Consider the following 18,086-nt stretch of genomic DNA (forward strand, 5'->3'; position numbering starts at 1 on the left):
GTTCAGATTATTTAGTTAAGCGGCGCTTATTTACAACAATGTCGTCTCAAGGCGCCCCACAAAGGGTCCCACTGATGGTCATTGTTACACTAAAAACCACAAGGATCGGGGGTACCTCTCTCTGTCAGACTGATTATAACCATTGGAAAAGAGAAGGGGTCAGACAGGTAGCAGAAATGGAGGGTGTGTTTGCACCTCAACCATAACTGAGCCGGTTTAGGCTAAACCTGACTCCCCCTTACTCCAACCAACAGGGAGGGAAGAAGACGGAGGTGAAAAATAAGGAAGATAGCTCAAGATAACCTAAGCCACTCTAACTATAAGCTTTATCAAAAAGGAAAGTTTTAAGCCTAGCCTTAAAAGTAGACAGGGTGTCTGCCTCACAGACTAAAGCTGGGAGCTGGTTCCACAGGAGAGGAGCCTGATAACTAATTATTGTGCATTTTTTAAAATCATTGCATGTATCGGCATGTTTTTGCAACCAAGTGTAATTCCTGTAGTTTATGGGGGGCTGTTTTATTCATCCTTGCACCATATTTATTTCTGCTGCAGTTCAGTATCTGAGAAACGTCTACTTTAAATCACCTAACAAGTTTTTAAACTCTAAACACAGATTTAATGTCTTAATTTTACTAAATTAATGCACTGCAAATATAGTTGAAGTAATACACTCATGAATAGTGGCAAAGTCAAAATGTATTAGGGCCAAGATTTGGATATCATCAGTGGAAACTGTCACAGTTGTCATTGCACATTCGAACCCCTTTATTTAGCTATGTTGGTTTAAAAGACTGCTCTGGTGTGTCTCTATAGCTAACAAAGCACAGATAAAATAGGTTTTGTGGTAAATAGGTTTCCCATACTTTATATAAAGACCTAGTCATGAAAATCAGTTCTGCAGTGTAGAGCTTCCCTTTTACTAATGAACAAAATAACAGAATTTATTATGTAAGAACTGTCCCTACATTGGCTCTCAAATGTGTTTGATTGCACATCATCCACAACCTGAAGTAAAATGATCACATAACATGTTGTATTTCAATAGCCTGTTAAGGATCGATGACTAAGCCTTTGTCTCATTTGTTATAACTTCACAGGTGGTAAAATCCAGATGCATCTGCAAAATCTAATAAAATATACAAGCAAGCAGCTTATGCCAGCAAAGATTTACACCTGACGTTTGCCGCTGCAGGGTACAATCTTTGTGATATTCAATCAAGTTTAACTTTTCCACCTGATGTACAAAATCTGATCCAAATGTGTATAGTTTCTTTTTAATGTATTTTGTATCCCTAAAATGCTTTAAAACACACTGAATTATGGGTACACTGCAGTCAGATTTTGATCTTGCTCATCAGCTGGCCTATGCCTGCGAGATTTTTGAGGAATGCAACAATTTATTTCATTTAAAAAGATGATTTTGGACTAGGGCTGCACAGTGGCACATTTGGTAGCACAGTTGCCTTGGAGCAAGAAGGTCCTCAGTTCAACTCCTGACCTTTCTGCATGTTCTCCCAGTGCATGCGTGAGTTCTCACTGGATACTTCGGCTTCCTCCCACAGTCCAAAAACATGACTGTTAGGTTTATTGGTCTCACTACATGCCCTTAGGTGTGAATGGGTGTGTGCATGGGTGTTTGTTCTGTGTGTCTCTGTGTTGCCCTGTGACGGACTGGCGACCTGTCCAGGGTGTACCTCACCTTGCGCCCTTAGGCTGCTGGAGAAAGGCACCAGCTCCCCTGTGACCCAGTATGGAAGAAGTGTGTATAGAAAATGGATGAAAGGATGGATTTTGGACTGCTAATATTCCAGTCATCATTCTCTTTAGGACAGATAAGAAGCTGACATTTCTGGTTAAGAAGTGGTTTAACGTAGGCAATGCCGCAGTTGTGGGCCATGTTCTGGATATGTTCTCTAGTGGCTTATGAAGGCTTATGAAGTTCCTCCAAACTGTTGAACTAGCTTTGATTCACAATCCTCTCTAAGTGCAGTTATCCCTGTTGCTTGTGCACCTTTTTTACCACACGTTTTCCTTCCTCTAAATTTTTTATTAATAATTTTTATTACAGCACTGTTGATGGCAAGCATCTATACCAATTATATTTTGTGGCTTACCCTTATTATATAATGTGTCAGAAGATTGTGTAGCTTTAATATGGCTGTAACATAAATTTTCACTATAATTTTTTTTTATCGGTCTTATGCAATATTCAGTATATGATAAAGGGAACTGTGGGATTTTCAATAGCTGTAAGCCATAATCATCAAAGCTAACAGGAATGTGTGTTTGAAATATGTTTATAATAAATCTACATCGGCTATATGAGTTCGATTTTTAATTTGAATTATTGTAATAAACTACATTTCATTTACGAACTGATATGCTTGATTACAATTTTAATAATTTTATGACATATTTATTACTACCCTTGGAAATTCATTTTTATAGCGTGGACAGGCTTTGTATTTAAGGAATGCAAAAACGTAGAGGGGCTGTTGCTTTGGGTGGGTTTTCAGATCATAAATGGAACATTTCTTTATGAAGTAACAGCTTTTAGAACACTCTGTACTGGACCACTCCAGTCTCTATTTATTGCCTCAAAACCGGTACTTTTTGTCGGGTTCTGTTTTGCTCCCAGATCAAATAAAAACGTAATTTTCTTAGCAATAATATAAAGCAAAAAAAATAAAGATGTTTTTCCTCCTTCCTTCTCTTCTGCCTGCTCTAACTCTCCCTCCGCTCCCTGTGCGCGTCAGAGTTTGCGCAAGCAGCCTCTCCGTGTAGTACAGCCCAGCTCTGTCTCCCATTCACACCAGTTTACTACCAGACGCACACTCGGACGGAACCCGTTAAAAAAAGGTGCTGCTCCTCTCCATTCGCCGCTTTGGATTAACACTGTGCTATTTCGACATGCTGGAAGTGGAAGGTAGGAGGCTCCGCCGGCGATTTTATTGCCATGTCAAGCCCGAAACCTATGTGTATAAATCTGGATTATATATTTTCATAGATGTTCTATTCCCCGATCACCACTGTGGATGTTTGACCTTGACGATCGGTTATACCGAAGGGCGATTTTGTGTGTTTTTTGTTTTTTTTGTTTTTGTGTTTTTGGTATGAAAAAAATGTGTGACTTCAATGCTTTGATGTCGTTTTATGAGAGGAAGGTTTCATCGGGTGCGTAACGCTGATGCTAAATTTCATCAATGAAGATGGCCAGGAACGGCACAAAAAACTTATTTCTCGGTTTCATTTATCCTTAGACGCATAGAAAAACTAAAAATGGTTGGATAATTTGATGGTGAAGCCACGACTGTACTGATTGGTGTGTTTTAGTACCTTTTATTCTCGAATAATTCAGAAAGTTCTCTGATCTCAGCAGGAGAGTGAGGTTTTGCGTCTGCATCCAGACTGAAGATGCATTTTTTTTTTTGTCTACATGCTGAGGTTCATCGATTCAAGTGAAAGAAAGCATTAAGGAAAAGGCTTGTGGAATGGTAGCTGCTGAGGGATTGACTCTGAAAATCTATGCTTCCACATTTAGCAGTCCTCAGGATCTCTTTATTTTCCTTCTTGAATACCCCCGTTCCCCCTTTTTAAAGAACAAATATATTTGTTTTCCCCAAACAGCACGCCTTTTCTGCAAAATAAAACGACTATTTTTGTCCAAGTTGCTTCAAAAGCTAATTTACACTTTATAACAATTAAGGGCGTGACACATTCAGCTCATGAGCTGGGATGATACATAAAAGCTTTGACAAGTCCCAAAATGTAAAATAATTTAGCCCAAGTTTGACCAGGCAGTATCATCAGAGGTGTTCTAGCATGAATGGTGCCCTGGGGGAGAGCCTCCTTCTGTCCCCAATATTTGTGCTTTTATCAATTAAAGGTGTTCTGTGTTTTAAAAAAAACTTTTGGAAATGCTCTTGTTTGTGTATTCACATATACAAACTGTTTTTTAAAAATTTGTTTTGAACTGCATTTTAAAGACAGGTCATGCATGACGCCTATTCCTTTAGTAAAAAAAAAGAAAAGGTTCCACTAGGAATTAGTTAAAATGAGTGTATTTTTCATGGCAATTCGAACAGTACTGACCTCTGTTTTAAAGAATTTGTTTTCCCTGTGGAATATTATAGTTCACTTTAAATATTTTATACTATGAACTAAAGATTATCAAATACAAATCAGAGTCTTTAAACACAAACAAATAAATAGAATGAAATTAACATATACATTTAGCAACATCATTTTCTATCAAATCACCCACAGCATCAGGTTGGCGCGGCGCAATGCTTTTTTGTTCAGGAGCGTTAGCACTTCTAATAAAACTATCCAAGGCTAGGGTCTATTAATCTCTTCCACTATGTGTTAAAGGTGCCAAAAGATGATAGTTAATGGACAAAAGACATTATGGTCCCAATGTGTAGCACTTCAGTTTGGTGTTGAAGCAGAAACTATGAATCACATAGCAACTTCAATAGAAATGCCATTTGGGCGCCCTGGGGGGTCAGCCATGTTATCAACATCAAGACCGCCGTTGTATGTAGTTACAGTTTTTCTTGCTTGTTAAATTGTAAGGAGGTCCTAACATCAAAATGCACCTAAATTGTCCCTTTTTTGTGTTTTTAGATAAAGAGTAAAGTTTCCATAAATTGCAATAAAAAAAAAAAAAAGAATTGTGTTTAAGTTGTGATAAATAACTCCAAATAAGATGATTACTTTAATGTAATTTAGGGGCTAACATTAGGAATGTTTTCGCTGTGCTTGCAAATCATCCATATCCTGTCATTACTATAACTTACTGTTACAGCAGTGAGTTATCAATACAACAGGTAAAGTCAATAACTACTTCCTCTCTCACTTCTATATAAGTCTCAAAAAATGATGCATAGGGTATCAAGCTTAAGGCACACCTTTATATCCAGGTTCATAATTATAGCTTATTATTATTTCATCAAAGGAAGTCACCTGGAACCAGCAACCAAATAATGCTTCAAGGCAGAATTAACTTTGACAAGAAATAAAGTGACATTTTAATATGCAGGGTAGTTTCCATACTAGAAAAACCTGAAACCACAATGATATTATTACCATTGCTAACGTTGGCTGCTAATGACCCTAAAGTTCACATCTGTTGTCAGTGCTAACCTACGGGGCTATTTCACAATTTGTTAATAGGTCTGGATTGCATTTGGTAGTCACTATTTTAAATTCTAAAATGTTTAGATCTAACCAGAACCAGATTATTTAGTAACTTTAAAACACATTTTGTGTTTGTGAAAACAAAAAAACGGAGAATTAAAATGCTTTTGACAGTATGGCCTTCTTACAAACAGGCAGACAAAAAAAGCTGTACTTATAGGCAGTGGCAGTTTTTGTCGTAGGTAAAATGGCTAACTGCCAGGAGCATCATCCTGCCAGGGGGTGGCACACGCACATGGAGGAAAAAAATGCATTGACTATATTGATTATCAATAACCCACAGTTTTCTCACCATGCCAATCTTCACACTTTTCTCTGTAAACTTTAGCAACCTGTTATTTAGGATCTACAACAAGTGTATGTTAAGTCTGAGTGCTAGCACTTGTAGCATAGTAGTCAACCAAATATTGAATTCAAGCAATGCTTCGAGATTACGATACTGCATGTTAGTTTGTACTGTTATTGTGCAGCTCTATATGAAATGCTGTGCCAATGCTAAAAACTATGCCATCAGGCTTCTTTTGCCTGACTGGTGGATCCAGGTGAAACGTTGATTGTTTTTGTTTTTTTTTGTTTAATGACATGATGCCACTGGATTTTTTTTGCGCTGTGCTGCAGTTGGAAAAAGAGACTGTGCTGAGGTCGCATGTGCACTGAGCTAGCAGTCAAAAATGAGGACAATCTTTGCTTACCTGAAGCCATAAATGCAAATAGTTTGAGCAAAATGTTTTGTGCCATGGCTAAAGAAATCTACCAAAATACAAAATAAGCGAAAGAAGCGTAAAAGGGATTTAGTTGTTTCCTTTTTATGCTCCCTCACTCCTCCTCCTCCTACTCTGTCTCATTCATGTGCATGGATATGCTGAGGGCGGAAGTGTGGGCTGCTTTAAGAGTCCAAAAAAGCATCAGTCCACTTTCAAATGTTTTTCTAGCCCAGTCTTTGCCCTCTTATCTCCAGTCTGTTCCACTTTTCTCTCGTTTTTCTCCCCCTCCAGTGAATGGGACACCGGCCAGTCAGCTGTCCACTCCACATTCGGGAAAATCTCCCAGCCCCTCCCCGACCAGCCCGGGCAGCCTCAGCCGACGCCGGGTAAGACTAGATTACACAGGGACATATATATATAAACACACACACACACACACACACACACACACACACACACACACACACACACACACATACATAAGCTTTCACACACAATCGGTCGGTAGATTTTAGAGGCTTTTAAGTCTGTAACACACTCCTTCTATGTTCTCAGGAAAAGGACAAAGCTGTGACTGAGCATAGGCCAACTTCATCTTAGAGTAACTTGAAAATGAAGAAACCAGCACATCCCCTTTTAACACCTAAGATCAGGGTTGGGAGTGGAGCTTTGATCTCATCCAGTGCGGCTCATGGAAGTTCTGAAGGCTAACGTTTGGACACGTGTTATTAGCTGGAAAAACACATCCATTGCATTTGCACATATGCTGGCGCGTTGCTCTTTGTTCCTCTATCAGCAAGTGTTAGCGCCGCATCGCACGGCACCAGCACTTGCTTTTAGTTATCTCTGGATTTATGAGTCAGCAGTTTGTGCAGCATCTGATCTGAAAATGAGACGTGAGGATATAGTGTCACTTTGTCTGTACGCCCGTGCAAAGGATTTAGAACGAATCTTTATACTAGTAAGAGGTAATTATTTCAAATGTTTGTGAAGATTTGTTTTACTGATTAAAACATTTGCCCGAAACACTTCCTAAAGAGGGGATGAGATGCGATAGTATTATGATCACAACTTATAGTTACTGTGCAGAGAAAGAACATGCAACTCAAATGGAAAAAGTTTGAATCAAAAAAATACCTGGAATTGCAGCTTCTGATTTCATGGGCCAGATGTTGCAAGCTGAAGCTTTAATTTAAGTGTGCATGTGTTAAGATGAGAGTTTTGGTACTACAGTGATGATGGTGTGCTTTTATATCCTCCTTCAATGGCAATCAGATGTTTTTTTTTTTATTGCACAGCAACTCTTAAAGATATTTGTTTGAGCAGCTTACAATTTCTTGCAGGTTTCAGCTGTATGAATTAAGCTAATATAGTTTTCCACAAGCAATAAGGCTACTGGTTACTCCAGGCCTTTACTTTATGTTGTAAATTTGATAAAACAAAATTCCAACCAAATTAAGTTTTGTATTTGTTGCTGTCTTGATTGAAGCTCAAGGGATTTTTGGATATATATTAAATGTTATCTTAATGCGGTATTGGTTCTGCTCTGATGGCTTTACGTTACATCCAGATCATTTGTTTTCATCAAAGCTCACTATTTAAAATTCTCAGTTTTTTTTTCTTAAGGAGTCTTTCTTCAAGTCACAAAAATTGAAATACGTTTTAAACTCTGCCAGGGCAAGCCAATTACATCTTTTCAGCATTCGTATTTATGCAGACTGAGACTAGCTGGTTGGCAGTTTATTCTTCAGCCTAATAGGTGCTGATAATGCGCAGGATTGTCAGCTGTATGTTCAAAAGAAAGAAAAAGTAAAGAGGTCAGGATGATTTCTCGGCAGGAGTTCAACACAGTGTTGTTGTTACACCATGACTGCTAAACTATCCAAAAGTTGAATCACCTGACACAGTTGTTTTTTCTTTTTTAACTGGTTGTTGTGTGACTTGCGGCCATCTTGGTTGGCTGTTTGTTCGGCAGCCCCTGGTATGCAGGTGTGATTTTTGAGTGAAAAAAGTACAGCATAATCTAACTGCTTTATTTAAAACAGAAAAAGTTAGAAATATACCATTACTGTTAAAATAATGTAAAATTTCAATTATTTGATTATTATTATTATCCATGTCATATAGTTTTTAAATTTTGATATATACCCTAAATTGTGTATTATACTGAATGTTTCTTTTTCTGTCTCTGTTCTGCCCTTTTCTGACTAAGACTTGCTGCATAATAAGCTAACTTTAGCTGATTAATGAGTAGGGCTATCTGATCGGCTTGTAGCTTGCCAACTGTAGTTAATGTTACAAAGCAGTCTTACTGTGATGAGAGCAATAGGTGGTCCTCCTTTAGTTTTCACATCGTGACTTATTGTGTTTTTTACAACCTGAATTATATCCAAACTGCTGAATCTTTTTGATTTTTTTCATTTTTATTCAATAAACCCTAGCTGCCATAACATGATTGGGTTACCTTGACACCTCACAAACAGCTTATAATGACAGCACATAAAAAAGCACCTGACTGTAGTTATTTCATGAGGCACATGGGTGTAATAATGTATCATGATTTTTTTTTTTTAAAGTTTCTCCAGATTGTTTTAATAGTGCATTCACATAAATAATTTATATACCCATAGATGAGCACTTAAGGAGATTTCCATGAATGGAAAACAAAGACTAAAAAAATCGTAGGTTCAGTTTTGTGCAACATTTGATAAGCGATTCGATAAAACAAGTTGTATCCTTGAGTGGTACAGTTATTATCATGCAATACAGAGGTTGGCCGGGGCTGCGGGAACAGATTTGGGCTGCAGCTACTGAGAACCAAGCAGCCGAGCTCATGCATTCGTCTGGAACTAGGTTGACATAAAAAAAAACAGGCAGGCAAGTGCATGCATTACATTAACATTAGGAAACTCACTAAAAAACAAGCAGAGCTCTCCTAATTTAGACAACTGCAAAAGTCTTTTTGTTTCCCCACAGATGATATTCCACAGTTTTAGCGAGAAATTGTGGGAAGTATGTTGTCAGTTGTCAGAGCACTCCATTCGTCACAGTAAAAGGTTACCATTTCGTGTTTTCACAAATGTTGGCTTGTACATAACAAGTGTTTCTCATATACATATTTTACAAGGAACTGTGGGTTTTGGATTTCTCTATTTTATGTAAAAGAATGATCTTTGCTTAACTGTAAATAAATACAGCAAAGAGAAAAAAATATTTTCTTTCAAACTGCACATAAGTAAAGTGTCAGTTTTCAACTTTACTTGTATGTTTGTGGAGACTTTATAAGTAAGCTACCATCTTATTACTCAGGCAAACAGCTCATTCTGAGATGTGATGGTGTACTGGACTCATTTAATAAGAAAACAACAGTAGAACACACATTTTCTTACCTAATTTAATCACACTACTTTTTTTGCTTTATAAATGAGCTTTTTTGCACTTTTCACTGAAAACAACTGTTAAATTCTTCATCACATCATATTTGATAGCCTATTTCATAAAAAGAGATTATTCTGGGCCTCAAACACTTTATACTGAGCCAGCAATAGCTTGACTAGAAGGAGGAGTGGAAGCCGCTTTAGCCCATTATCTCTCCTCTCCTCTCTGCAGCTTCACACTCTTCAGCAATATTATGTTATAATTCTCTCCTGTGCGCCTTACTTTTCTGGTAGAGATTCCTTCTCTCCCCTGTGGCAGTTTTAGTTGCAGCTATTCTCACTCCCTCACTCACTGCCATTCTCCCGGCCCTGGGCTCATTTGCAAGGGTGAAACTGTATTCCACTGTTTCTTCCACAGGAGAACTGGAAAAAAGTAGGCACCAGGTTCAACGCATTATGCACATATACTCTAACATTCTTGTCACTTTTGGTTTAAACATATACATTAAGGTGAACCGATCAGAATTTTGAGACCAATTCCAATCTGCAATTTTTGTAAAGCTTTGTACTCAACATGCCTGTTTTAGCTGATTTCTGATTTATCTTTAAGAACTGTATGTAGGAAATATATGAACAGCATTCACAATGTTTTTCTAACCTTTCTGAGGTAGAAAATCAAGATTGTACCACTACTGTAAAACAAAAACAAAACAATCAGAGTTGAGCAACTTACATTAATGATTTAAATAAAATATGTGAGATCCTAATCTGACTCTGAGATTTCCAAAAAGCTGGCAACATTTCCATATACAGCATGTTGCATGACAGCCAGATGTTAAAAGCTCTAAAGGGGAAAAAAGAGCAGCTTTGCCGTTCAGTCTTTTGGTTATCTGCTGAAAATCTTGCTCTCTCACTGTGGTTGAACCTTAAACACGTTGGAGAAATATAGTTTTTTCTAAATAGCTTCTTACACTTTTTGTGCTTTCTCTGACCTAAATTTTAAATACCTCCCTTCTTCTCTCAGTATTAGGGTTGCAAAATATGGGGAATCTAGTTTTCAAAGCTGGAAAAAATTCTTGGGAATTAAGAGGAATTCATAAGAATTAACAGGAATACATGTGAATCACTGGAAACAAACCTGGAATTTGAAATACTGAAGGTGGTCCCTAAAATGAACACAAAGTTGGGGGAAATTTATTTTTCACATAATCCTGAGTTTTTGTAAATTCACTTGAGTATACCTATGCTATTCATCAGTCACAAGCAGAATACACCCTGTTAATGTAGGGGTATTGCAGCCAGGCCCCTCTACCTGAATCCTTCATCATGTGCACAGAGGATTTCTAGAACCCCAGACACTACACATATGAGGCTGTTGACTGAATAAAGTACAGTAATGGTTGATGATGTCTAGCATTAATGACTAACTTGCAAATATCTCATGGATGTCTGGCCATGACTAAACAAAATGATTAAATATGATACAATTTCTTTAAATTACCCACAGTTTCCAGTTACTTTTAATACATTGTCAATTGAAGTTGCCAGTTTGGAACATCTCTCAAGCCAAACATCCCTCGGTCAGTTTCTAGAAATTTTCTGATGATTTTTGCAGCCCTACTCAATAACAGTATCCACACCGAAGAGTGTTGTTAATGCAATTTTGTTGCTGATATGTATGGTGCATTCACTAATCGGAAAAATATCAGATTTTTCAGTTTCTGACCAATAAAGCTGAAAATTAACCAGTTACAGCCACCAGACAATTTCTTGTGGCATCTCTTACAAAAAGCTAAACATATTAGGTTGAAGTTATTAAATAAAGATTTTAAAACAGAATTCCATAGGCAGCCATCTAGTTTCAGCCCTGTCCTTCACTTTAAAATTTCACCTTTCTGAAATCTGTAGATTTTGCTGTCTGAATTAGGTTGCCCACACTGCTCTGTTAACTAAAACCTATTTTCCTCGAGCAAAATAAACAGGCACAGTTGCTTTTTTCCTTTAATTTTCATGCATGCAAAACTGTAGTTGCAACGATACACATACATCCTCAAGGAAACCGCGCAGGATTCAGAAGAAGCATATTTATGCATAAAATCGTCATTTGTGCTCTGGTGGCAGACGAGCATGATGCGCTTGCCGTCTGATTTACACATTCTGTGCACAACGTGACATATTTCTATATACTGGCAGCCGAAACTTAAAAGAGTGGTTTGCATCCACAAAGTCACCCACCCCCTTCCCTGTTCCCTTCTTTCTGTTTAAACTTCTCATTGTCCCTTCAAGGCCATTTGCCTCTCAGAGCGGTCTACTTTTCTTTCATATTTACCTTTAAACGTGCCGGTGCGTTTAGCCACACAGGCTCCCTCGCTGAGCTTTGCAATCTGAGGCGGATGTAGATGAATGAAACAAGCCGACAAGGTCACGGCTCTGTGAAAAATACAAAGTGGAGAGATAAATTATTAAAGAAAAAAAAAGACAGTGACAGATTGGAGGTGAATAAAACAGAAGGTCTATGCTGCAGAAGCTGTAACGAAGTCAGGTAGATGTCTGGATGAGCTGACTGTCATCCATATGATGTCACCTATAACATTCTTTCACTCTAGTCATCCATCCATCCATCCATTGTCTATACATGCCTCATTGGGCAAGCAGTCTTTAGTCATTCATATCCAATTTCCATTGAGTTGCATGCTCCATCTCTTATCCTAATCACTCATATTTTTGTGTTGAGTGATGTATCATTAAATGCAATGTGAGATGAAGAAGAAGTTGTCCATCGAACCTTGTAACAGGGTCTCATTCACCCATTTGAATATGATGATTTTTGTTCTTAATCTTCTTGTTGTATTGTACTGTATTTCCTGTTTTCCATTCGTTATTGTCATTAATTAGTTTAGATTTTTCTTAATGAGATAGGTTGCACCCCATGAACCTATTCCAGTCATTTTAGATTTGTCTTTTTGAAAATTTTATTAATAACATTTCTTGTTAAATTAATTGAAATATTTATGATATTATCAATACTTCTAAAAAGGACTCTTTCTGCAAAGAGATTCTGAATATTTGCATTCCTAACATTTTCTGGGATAAGTTACATTCATGATGTAATTATTGTCAAGTGAGGCTCCCAGCTCTTCTTGGGCCATTTGTTCCTGTTTTGTGTTTTCTTTTTTTCTGAATGTATTAATTTTCATTTGTTTGTGTCATTAAATTTGTTGTTTCATTTTCATTTTCATTTTGTGGTCTTTCTTCTTGTGCTCCTGATGTTCATTATTTCTGTCCATGATTACAATTTACTTTTTGTAAACAGCCCAATATAGCCAGATAGCTCTGCAATCCCCAGAGCAGTTTTTATCTCGTCAGATTGGACACATTTCTCCACATTTATATGTTTTTGTTTACAAAGTGACAAAAATAACCAAAGCTTCCTCCATATTTATGAGAATCCATTGAAAAATACGAGAAAACCTTAGACTAAATGTATCTTTAGTAGCAGTTGCATAAATCTCACACTAATTATTTTAGAAACCTCCAACGTTTAATTTGAGTACTTCTATTCAGTGAAGTAAAAAAAACAATGTTATGTTAAGAAATGATAGTTTTTTTTGCAAAATCATAGATGGTACACTTCTTTTGCTTCTATAACATTTCATATAAAATAGAGCATAAATTCAGATTTTATTTTTTTGTTGATCAGTGTCTAAAATATTTAATTTTTAATCAGACTTCCAGTTTCTTTGGGATATGAATAACGGAAAGCCCTGTTTCTGTTAGCCATATCTCAAAATGGGAAAAACAAGAGAACAAGAAATTTAAGTAAGGGAGAAGAGACAATTACTTGTGCTTTTCTGTTTGGATCTAACTGTTTTTTATTGATGTATAAGTATTCTTGATATGATCCTAAAATATGATGATGCCAAAATGTGTAAAACCTTACAACAAACCTTACCTTATAGCTATGCTGATTATATCCTAAAGCTACATTGCTAAGTGCAATGCATTTCAAGGGGAGCTTGGATGTATATATTTAAATGCACAAGGTGTGATTTTAATTGTAATATTCATAGTTTACTGTTAGAAGTTGATTTCCTTCTTTAAAAGTTGCACCTAAAGTTTTCTCTTTTTTTATTTTCTTAGATGCGTATAATTACGTTTCTGTAGATTGCAGGTCAGAATTATGATAAGAATCCTTCACTTTGTCTTAGTGGCAGAGCAGAAAAAAGCAAAAGGTAAAGTCTGTCTAGACAACGAGTCCAGTAATCTAATCTTCTTAAACCCAGAGAGTCACGCTGGGACACACATCTCTGTTTCCATTAAATCATATTAAAATTTTCCACCAAAAACAAACAGCATTAAGTCCCACATCTAATATTATTGTCTGGCACTGGAAGTGACAAGAGCCAGCAGTGGAGAAAAAAGAGCCTCGGTTCTCTGAGACCGGAGACACAGAGAGCAGGAAGGCTTCGGGATGTCTCCTAATCAGATTCAGACCACAGCATGGAAGACAAAGCTGGAAACATCCCTAAGTTGGTTATGTAAATGCTCACTGCATTTTTAATCTTCAGCTCCACAGCTGGCAGCCTTTCTTTACCACTACAAAGAAGATCATTATTTCTGCCTCAACACATCTGTTTCTGCGATTATGCTTCTCAGTTAAAGTCAGCGTCCTTTAATTCGCTATTATCCACTGACCAGTTTTCAGCTGTGGAGTGTTTCTACTGCAAATTTGAAAAGCCGTATCTCCAAAAAATGATGTGAAAGGTTTTGCCAAGTGTGTGTTTTTTTAGCGCCGTGACTCAGTTCAAACAAGAGTGGCGAGATCTAGAGCGAGAAATAACAAAATGAGCCAGCAGGGAGAACGCTGGGTTTTATGATATAATCATGATTGATATCACCCAGAACAGACTCCTCATCCTATCTGTCTCACTCTGTCTGTCGCTCCATCTGTCTCACCGGCATCCTCACAGAAAAGACAGGCAACATTTTCATCGAAGGTTGAGCTCACCTCCCAGCCCGCAGACAGGATATGGCCATATATAGGCTTTCTGTCTCCTAGCTGGAAGTTTCATAAGCTGCTGTTCTCCTCTCTGTGAGCAGTCTCCATAGCAACAGTATTTTGTTTCCCTCTCTGGCAGGAAGCAAAAGAGAGAGAGAGAGAGATAGGAGTTAGAAATGAGACGGTGGGCATAGATGTACGATTAGGGCACAACAACAAAAGTGGACACACGGAGGAGGAAAAATGCAAAAACAGAAAGAGGAGATGGAAAGCACCGTAAGGCCATCGGGTATTAAGTGGGTTTTCTTGTTCTGGGAATGAGTGCCCGACCAAACACAAGCATTACATAAATCTGACTTTAGAGTGACTCACAGCTACATCCAGATAGGTGCTTTTCAGGTCACAGCAGCAGAGATGAGTAAATGCACTGACAGCAACTCAGGCGAGGAATTAGGGCAGAAAAAAATGGCCTTTTCCAATGTGAAGATCCTCACAGTGTGTCAATCATATTTTTTTCATGGGAAAATCTGAAAGGTTTTGACATAGTAAAAGATCTGTACTGTTCAACATCAGCAGCATAATTTATAGACCATTCAGGCGTCTATTTTTCTGCTGAACAAAAATTTTTCTATCCAACAGTTTTTTTTCTTCTTAATATCAAAAAATAAAGGTTAAAAAAATACCAGGAATGTTCATTGCAATGGATGGCACATCTAAAAAAGTTTAGCATGCACCTTAAACAAGTCTATAGCTTTGTTTGAGTTCACACTTCATGCTTGCTGAATCAGGAGACTTTTTCCTGTGCTCTGTGTGGAACTCCTCTGCATTTAGTCATCCATCAGTCATTTTCTACCGCTTATTCCATAGTGGGTCACAGGAGAGCTGGTGCCTATCTCCAGCAATCTATGGGCAAGAGGCTGGATACACCCTGGACAGGTCACCAGTCCATCGCAGGGCCACACACAAACAACCATGCACACACTCATTCATTCATACACCTAAGGGCAATTTAGAGTGACCAATTAACCTAACAGGCATGTCTTTGGACTGTGGGAGGAAGCCAGAGTACCCAGTGGGAACCCACGCATGCACAGGGAGAACATGCAAACTCCATGCAGAAAGATCCCTGGCTGGGAATTGAACCCAGGACTTTCTTGCTGCAAGGCAACAGTGCTACCAAGTGCACCACCGTGCAGCCTCCTCTGCATTTAATCCCACCCTAAAATGTATATGATTCCTTCCATGTTAAGCATTGTCTAATTTCTCCCAATTCCTGATGTTCATTGGAGATTAGGACATAAGCATGTTAATTTGTCATTATATTAAAAAATAATTTTGGTGGCATGTAACTATTGTAATGGCAAAAAACATGTAAAAACTAAGGTAAAAACATATAAAAACACATACAATACAAAATTATAAAAACAACGCAGGTTGACACAACACAGACGTAACCTACACCATATGCAGTAAGTGAAAGTGCAGGCAGTGTTAAGGTAGAGCCTGCGACTATCATCGTTGTTGCACATTCTGGGATGGACTGTCATCCTTTTTTGTGCCAAATATTTTTTAAATAATTTTGTGAAGTGTATGTCTAACAAAAGCCACCACTTATTTATTTGATGAGGGGTTTGAATACTATTGAAAGATACTTTATACTAAAGAACCAGAAACATCAAAGTCTGAAACTCAAGACTGTCCTGGTTTGAAGAGATTGGCACCACAGCAAGGGTCTCATTTATAGTCCTGACTAGACCCACACTCCGTAGTTCTGCTGCTTCCATGAAAGAAGGTTACATGTTGGAGGAAATAATGATGTTTTATTTTTAGATACATGTAGATTATTCATTTATTGTTTTTGCCAAAACCTACGTGGCAAAGCAGCAGTGAGGAGCAGAAGGAGGCTGTAAGTGATCGAAGGAGGTTATTTAGATGGAAATGCACATCCAATGCGAACACACCTTGGATATGCCTAATGAAATCCTTGTTCTGTTGTGAGCTTTAGCCTTTTTTAATTGTGCTTTGGATGACAACAACCTGACATGTAGCTTTGCATTCCAACAGGCACACCTGCAATCAGGAGACTTTACAAAGGAAAAGACAAGTTATCCATTGTAAATTAGTAGCTTTATATTCTGCAGAGTATGTGATGAAGTTAAAAGTATCTTACAGAATGAAATAATTACGTCCCTCTTCTTTCTGCTTTCTCTCGCCCTCCTTGCAGAGTTCACAGGGTTCTTCCACCTCTCTGTCTTCCGCACAAGTTTCTAGCCCAGTAGAAGACGTTAATGGCATCATTCCTGAGGGTGAGGAACATTTATGTTGCAAAACTGTTTAATCTAATATTTAACAAGTTAGAAAGTTTAATAAGTTAATGAGGAAAGGTCTGACACTTCCAAATGTCATGCATATCTAAGTCAGCGTTTGTGACCTTTGATACCGTTTCCTGTGACTTCTTTATGTTCCTCTGATTTGTACATGCTGTTCTCAACACAGTTTTCTCACTACCTCTTCCCTTCTTTGGTGCCTTACTTTGAAATATTGATGCTGTAGTATATTATTTAAAAAGGTTAGTCAGTTATAAGCTACATCATCTGGAGAGAAAAAAACACTGCATTGTTGAAATAGGATGAATGTTCTTTAAATGAATCTGACATTTTTATGTTTGAGTTTATTCACTCAGAGAGCCCCAAAAACCATCTAGAATGCTTTTAATTAATTTAAAGGGAATATCAAACTGATCATCCATGTAACATATTTATATTTCAATTTACAAGTTGGTTTTAATGTTTAATTTTCAATTTACTTGAACTGATTACCATTTAGAGAGCTGTGCAGAGGGTTAGTGTGACAGAAAGGCGAGTGTGGAGTTAAATGAAAACGCTGAAAGAGTTAAATGCTCAGATTAAAAATCCTTCTGTAACTATCAGCAAAATTCTCTCCTTCAGTTATTTTTAAATGTCAGGTAAAGTGGTACATACTTTGGAGTCTACAAACTGATTTAAACCTTTTGCATCTCGCCCCCTGCAGCTGAGATTCTCCAAGAGGAAGTTCCTGCTGTGCCATCCTACATATCAGACCGCTACAGGGTGGGGCGGATGCTGGGTGACGGGAATTTTGCCGTCGTGCGGGAATGCGTGGAGCTCTCCACGGGACGGGAGTACGCTCTGAAGATCATCAACAAGGGCAAATGCAGAGGCAAGGTAAACAAATGCCTGCAGAAGGAGACTCCCAAAGCAACTTTTGAATTTAAACTGTGTTCAGTCAAGCAGAGAAACTGTAATGAGCTAGATGGACTGTGATTTATTCTGTTCAGCTGCTCAGATAATAGAAGTTCTCATAAAAGCATCTTGCATGAATTGTAATTTAGGTTTTTTGTTGTTAAGCTTCACACATTTTGTTTTTGCTGAGCCTGTTTGATTGAATGTATCTATGTTTGTTAATGCAAGTGTTTTGATTGTTAAATGCTCTTCTATTTGCTCCAAGGAACATATGATACAGAACGAGGTGGCCATCCTCCGCAGGGTCAAGCACCCAAATATTGTTTTACTAATCGAGGAGGTGGACACTTATAATGAGCTCTACCTGGTCATGGAGCTGGTCAAGGTATGTTTATTTCATATTATGATTGATGTCCAAACAGTGCCTTGTAAAAGCTTTACCCTTGAACATTTTTATATTTTGAAATGCTAAACCACAAACCTCAGTGGAATTAATTAGGATGCTGTGTAATACGTCAACACAAATTACTGCATAACTGTGAAATGCAAGGGAGAGTAAACATGGTTTTAATTATTTTTTTATTTA

General features: G+C 37.7%; 1 protein-coding gene across 4 annotated transcripts in view; it reads left to right on the forward strand.

The window, feature by feature from the left end:
• LOC124876004 (serine/threonine-protein kinase DCLK1-like) overlaps window positions 1-18,086 on the forward strand; it is an 89,882-nt gene that overhangs the window by 65,400 nt on the left and 6,396 nt on the right. For 2 of the 4 annotated variants that reach the window (XM_047378465.1, XM_047378466.1), the window contains exons 6-9: window positions 6,195-6,289; window positions 16,504-16,585; window positions 17,310-17,482; window positions 17,766-17,885. In XM_047378465.1, coding sequence (XP_047234421.1) covers window positions 6,195-6,289; window positions 16,504-16,585; window positions 17,310-17,482; window positions 17,766-17,885 — 470 coding nt within the window. Of the gene's footprint in view, window positions 1-2,768; window positions 2,927-6,194; window positions 6,290-6,458; window positions 12,519-16,503; window positions 16,586-17,309; window positions 17,483-17,765; window positions 17,886-18,086 lie in introns of those variants that run through there. The other 2 variants (XM_047378468.1, XM_047378467.1) reach the window with 2 other exon arrangements.

This window comes from Girardinichthys multiradiatus, chromosome 11 (assembly GCF_021462225.1).
Source record: "Girardinichthys multiradiatus isolate DD_20200921_A chromosome 11, DD_fGirMul_XY1, whole genome shotgun sequence".
In the NCBI taxonomy this organism is placed as follows: domain Eukaryota; kingdom Metazoa; phylum Chordata; class Actinopteri; order Cyprinodontiformes; family Goodeidae; genus Girardinichthys; species Girardinichthys multiradiatus.